The following is a 6,091-nucleotide window of genomic DNA, read 5'->3' on the forward strand; positions in this document are numbered from 1 at the left end:
ACGTTTCGTCATTCATCCGAAAGACTTCATCAGTCTGAGGCCTGCCACCAGGATCTGTCGTACTGAGTAGCACCTTGTTGACGTGTTTCAAACCAGTCTGAAGTGGAATTCCTCCAGTTTCCATGTGTAAACCCATGCAGTTTTCTGGGGCAGCACTGCAGCGCAACTGGTAAAGCTGCTGCCTCTCAGCGAGCAGGTCCCTGGTTCAAAACCTGGTCCAGGGGCCTTTTTCAGTGGAGTTTGCATGTTCTCTCCATGCATGCGTGGGTTTTCTCCAGGTGCTCCGGTTTCCTCCCACAGATCAAAAACATGCATGTTAGGCTGATTGGTAACTCTAAATTATTCCTAGGTGAGAGTGAGAGAGTGAATGGTTGTTTGTCTCGTTTGTCTCTATGTGTCCCTGTGATGGACTGGAGACCTGTCCAGGGTGTCCCCCACCCCTCGCACAGTGATTGCTGGACATGGGCACTGGCGACCCCCATGACCCAAAATGGAAGAAGTGGGTAAAAGATAATGGATGGATCCTGTTGGCAGGCGTCATACTGATGAAGTCTTTTGGATGAAAGACTAAACATTTCTCCCCCCCCCCACCCCCACCCCAAAAAAGACAGATTTAACTGTTTTGTGGTTCAAACATGGAGTACAGAGAAAAACAGCAGCAGAGTGGGGAAATGTGGTCAGTGTGTCCTCCAGCAGTCCATTCCCATAAGTCCAGTCTTTAAAGTAAACCCATCACTATGATGGACTTGTAACCTGTCCAGGGTGTACCCCACCTTTCACACAGAGATGGACATGGGCACCAGCAACCAAACGTTTATTTTACAGTTTATTAAGTGATTTGTTTACACTACTGTAGATTCAGTTTGTAAAACAGACAGGTGCCGTGCATCTTTTGCTCGAGTAAAATAAGTTTATTTGCATTGCAACAATTTTCAGTCAGGTCATCTGGATGGTTTCTTTTTTTTTTTCTGAGATGTTTCGTCCTTCATCCGAAGGACTTCTTCAGCCTGAAAAGCCAAAAACATACTGGAGTCCTCCAAATACCACACTATCATTTAACATGACTGCCCCAGAGGAGTTGATGGGGCAGTCATGGTGGTGTAGTCTACATTTGTGTAGTGGGTATACTGTGCTTAGAAACCAAAGTACACTGGTTAGTACAATGTAATTGTCAATTTATTTTGATTTTTAAGAATATTGAATATTTCCAAATTTCTCTGATGCTTATATTTGAATAAATGCGCAACAAACTTTGTACAACAGTCGTCTTTGTAGTAAAAACATGTTATAGAATTTATAAAACAGTATCAAAACAAAACATGTTCAAGTATTAAGTAGTAGGTACAGAATTATACAATAATTTGCTGGATAAGCAAATGTAATAAACAAGTGCTGCATACAGGAAGATTGTTACAGAAGTGTTTAAGTGCTGTTTAAAGTATCAATGGCACATGCCTAATGATATGGCATGTATCATTGGGCACTTTTAAGTGGTTATACTGAAATTCCTAAGCTTTTCTAGTGGGTATATCCACGTATCGCGCAGACTACACCCCCGGGGAGAGGGCAGGCCCCAGAAACCATCTCATCACCAGCAAACTGTTTTTTGTCGTTTTATTTTTTTCACTATGGGATTGTGGTATTTGTGGGACTCCAGTTTGTTTGTGGCTCCTCGGACTGAAGAAGTCCTTTGGATGAAGGACGAAACATCTCAGCAACAAAAGAAACCGTCCAGTTGACGTGACTGCACATTGTTGGATTTAGACCTGGATTACTGAGCATGAACTATTATTGTCTGTTGGTTTATTTGCATTGGTTTCAGATTAGAAGTCAGCTTTTCTTTCATTTACATGCATGAGCTGTACAGAGGGCAGGAACCGAAAGAAATACTTTAAATTAACGCAAAGTTCATAAATGTTTTGATATTACATAAAACATGTAAACATTGTAAGACATAATTCTGCTGTGTATCCAATTTTACTGCTCAGATTATTCACATGGGGGTTGCTGGTGCCACTAGAGGGCGCTGTAATGCTACTTTTAGTAAGTGGGTTGCAAGAAGTGGGTCATGTTCAAGACTTCAGCACACATATTTTCCATTTACAGTCTTTTACACTTTTGTAAAACTTTTAAAAAGGAAAATCAGTCAGATTCATGTTCAGTCCTGATAAAACACGTTTCAAAACTTAAAACTGACCAAATGTTCTTAATGATCTTTCCCTTGCAAAGTCCTTGTTCATTGTGTTGTCACATCTATTAATTAGGACTTCTAGCTGATAAAGAGCCAGGTTCATTCATTTTCTCCAACATGTAATCGTTTAAACTGGTTTTTAGTCTTTCAATGGAAAATTAGAAGCACCGACAGGAAACTCCCCTTTTGTTTGATTTTCAACCGCCCAACCTCAAGATTCATCTGAGCACATCCTGTTGTATCAGCATTTCATTGTCATCCAAAGCACCGGCAGTTATGTCAGCGTCAACGAAATCTTCTAAACTCATTCACTTAAAAAAAAAAAAAGAAGAAAAACTCCACAACAACCAAACTGCTTCACATCATGTTTATTATTATCATTATTCCTAATGTACATACAAAGAAACCTTAATAATAAGGAGTTTATGAAACTCACAACGTGTGGTCTGTAGAAATAACACAATCCCTACAAACGTTTCAAATAAACTCTAGTATAGAGTTTGGATTATAACTAAACTCCCATAAAAAACTGTAGACATTCAAAAGGACTCACACCATGTGTACAGATGTATTACACTCTAGTTTTAACATATATCTTGGGGAATAACAGGTGAGGTGATTCAGACAGGTTCATGTTGGGCTCTTTTTGGAATGCGTTACAAAAGGGAAATAAAAACAAACATTACACATATTTAACTTCTACATTTGAGGAATCCCCAGGTTTACAAGGAAGACGGTTGGTCGTTTTCACTTTCCAGTCCTGGCTTCTGCTTTGGTGTGTTGATTTGTCTGTTCAGGAGCCAAAGAATGAGTCTTTGTGTTCTTCGTGCACTGCTGCTGATCCCGGCTCATCTCGGAAACCGTCCACAGCTTTGTTTTTCTCTCACTCTTTTTCTTTAAAGCCCTCCTCCTCTGTCTCTTCTTCTCCTCCAAATACCTATCCCACCCTTTCTGCCCCTCTTGTCCTCTTGCCCGGAGTGAAGTGGAGACATGTGTTTCCCTGCACCTGCATGGAGGAGAAAGGAAGAAAAGTGAAGTCAGACCTTTCCCCTCCTCTCCCCTCCCCTCTGCAGAGGGGAGCAGACAGACTGGCGCCGTGCATGAAACTTTCATTAACCCCAGAGATAGCAGTGAGTCTGCTCCACAGCCTGTTCTAGTAGAGGACCATATTGTGGAGCAAACTTTCCTTTAGACCACATTTAAACTAAAGCATCTTTTTTAAACAGACTGAACAATAAGTATTTCTTAAGTCATTCTGACTTAATATTATGTTTAACATGTTTGATACAACTTAAGAGATAATACATACCATAATGTTCCATTTTATCCTAATGGCACAGCTGCTCTTCTTCTTTGGGGAAATCTCGAGTAATGTCAGCAGTCTAAAGGAGCAGAAAATATATTTTAGCTGAAAATTCTAATCAGGACCAGAGATGATCAGAATGCATCCAACCTTCCAGCATGTGCATGATTGAAACAGATAATCCAGCTGCACATAAATAACTTATCAGCGTTAGCAGCACCACGTCCAGCTCACCTTTATGGATAAAACCATCTCCAGGTCGAAGATGTAGTCGATGACGTGCTGCAGGATCTCCACCTGGCTGACGGTCTGGTTCTGCGGGATGCTCGGGACCAGCTCCTTCAGCTTGGAGTAGCAGTCGTTGATGTCGCACAGGGCGCTCACCGGCTCGTCCACGCACGAGTGTTTGGGATTAGTACTCCGGTTGATGGCGAGACTCTGCTCCGAGACGCAGCACACGGCTCTGTAGCAGCTCCTGGCAGAGCGGACGGGACTGATGGCTTTCATGATGAGGAAGAAATAATAAAAATAAAAACAGCTGGATGCTTCAGGGCAGGCAGGGTACTTTCCACCACTGGTTGGTTGGTTAGTTACTTATCCTGGTTGCAGGTCTGAGCAGTTCTGACAGCAAGGTACAGCTTTTATACACAGTAGACGTTCGGACACGCCCCCTTTTCGCATCATCTTCTGATTGGCTAATGCCAAAAAGCAAGCGCTTTCTCATTGGCTGATGTTCGCTGCTGGAAGAATGAGGAAATCAGGATGAGAACCACTGGAGGCGATTGTCAGTCAGTTTGTTATCTTTTTCAGGTGGCTCTATTTGTTTAAAATAGATAAAGTTTCCAAAGTTAAGAAGCCTTTAACTCCACAGTGAAAGATGATTAAATTTACTTTTAAACTTGCAGCAACAGCAAGCATAAAAGGGCTAATTTGTTGTGTTTCTGTTAAATAAGCTGGCAAGTCCTTGAACACACTTATTTTGTTCGATTGTTGTAATAATTGGAGACATTTTTACAAAAAAAAAAAAAAAAATTGATTAAATAATAGCGTTTTTAGACAAACACTTGTGCAATATAGGTAAAAAGACGTAAACAGCTATATCTACAGCAATCATGTGATGTTATTGAGTAAGCAGTCACCTGAGAAACAGTGACTCCACTTATGGTGAAATGCTACGCCTCCTTAGTGAACATTTAGTTGCCACATATGTCTTATTCTTCAGCATAATGAGCCCAAACTGTCAGACAGAATATCCCCTGTTGTTAAACTGTCCCAAAAAAGTTACATTTGATCTGAACCAATCTTAAATGCTGCTCCCTTTCACTTTACATCAAAGCACGTCCCGTTCTGCTCCTATTTGGGACTTATTTTCCTCTTTTCTCACAATCCTGTTTTGTGGAGGAATGCAGGCCAGAGCCAGCTGTGTGTCCTATCCCGGCCCAGCTGTGTTGATCTAACGCGCCAGTCCCAGACATGCTGGCGCCAGCCTCCCGACGTCATCCATTCACCCCGACGCGCACTCCCCTCCTTGGCAGACCGCCCGCACTCCCCGCCTCCCTCCTCCCCTCGGGTGAAACCAGCGGAGTGGAGAGAAGAAGAGGCGCTCGGAGATACGATTGGCTGGCCGGAGCTGTCACTCATATTGATCATTTTAGACTTTTTTTTTTTCTAAAGTCTGCAGATGCATTTATACTTTCATAAAAAAAATAAAAAATAAAGCGGCACTCGAATATAATAAAAAGAGTAAACTATGTCGAGGCAAAACCCCAAACATGCAGAAGCACACATTTTGCTCAAAGGAATGCGCGTGCCAAAATGGTAGCCTGCAGAAACATGAGGTACAGTATGAACTCTTCCTTTTATTGTGTAATGTTTTAATTGCAGAACAGTCTCCTGGTTATTGCATCGCCTCACAAAAGCCCCAGAAAAACAATGTAGGTGATGTTCCAGTTGCGTAAAAGCGCAACATTCTCATCCTTTGTCCGCCTATGTGCGTAAATACGCACGGCAGCAGATATCCCCTAGAGGTTTAACAGATGTTGGAGCCACATCTGCCCAAAACCCTCCACCACCTCCCACCCCGACCGCTGACCCTGTGTGACAAGTCACTCAACGAACTCACTTTAGAGCAAACCATAATATTGAACCGTGAGACAGGACTTCGATCCGGCGCTGTTTTAAAGACGAATTATGCGAGTGTATCCAAACAAAACTTTGACCTCAAATAGCTCTCTGAAATATGTCAAGCAGAAGGGAGGGGGGGAATATTGCTCCTGATTTCCCAGATCTAAGAAGGGGGGGTTAGTAAAATAAGCTTCAGCACACTGGAAATAAGATTTAAGTGGACAATTAAGAGCCATCTTTGCGCAAATCAAATTCAGAGGCAAAATAAAAATAAAAGCAACCAACCCCCCGTCGCCCCTCCTTCTCTTGTATTTGTTTAGCGATATCAGAGTCCCCCCTCCCCCCTCCCCATCCAACACGCGCACACACACGCAGCACTGAAGATCAGGTGCTTGTCGGAAAGGCCCCGGACACAATCGGCTCTCTCTTTCAATGGATGGGAGAATTCCGAGGCCGGCGTCAGTGAGTCTGCC

At 42.6% G+C, this 6,091-nt stretch overlaps 1 protein-coding gene across 1 annotated transcript; it reads right to left on the reverse strand.

The window, feature by feature from the left end:
• Positions 1 to 2,544: 2,544 nt before the first annotated feature.
• On the reverse strand, positions 2,545 to 4,113 carry id3 (inhibitor of DNA binding 3). The gene is made up of 3 exons (XM_037695501.1): positions 3,729 to 4,113; positions 3,501 to 3,573; positions 2,545 to 3,197 (listed from the first exon to the last, which is right to left on the reverse strand). The coding sequence occupies exons 1-2, from the start codon at positions 3,999 to 4,001 to the stop codon at positions 3,520 to 3,522; spliced, it is 327 nt and encodes a 108-aa protein (XP_037551429.1). The 5' UTR covers positions 4,002 to 4,113; the 3' UTR covers positions 2,545 to 3,197; positions 3,501 to 3,519.
• Between the last annotated feature and the right edge of the window lie 1,978 nt (positions 4,114 to 6,091).

Source organism: Nematolebias whitei, chromosome 21 (genome assembly GCF_014905685.2).
Source record: "Nematolebias whitei isolate Nwh7 chromosome 21, NemWhi1, whole genome shotgun sequence".
Lineage (NCBI taxonomy): Eukaryota > Metazoa > Chordata > Actinopteri > Cyprinodontiformes > Rivulidae > Nematolebias > Nematolebias whitei.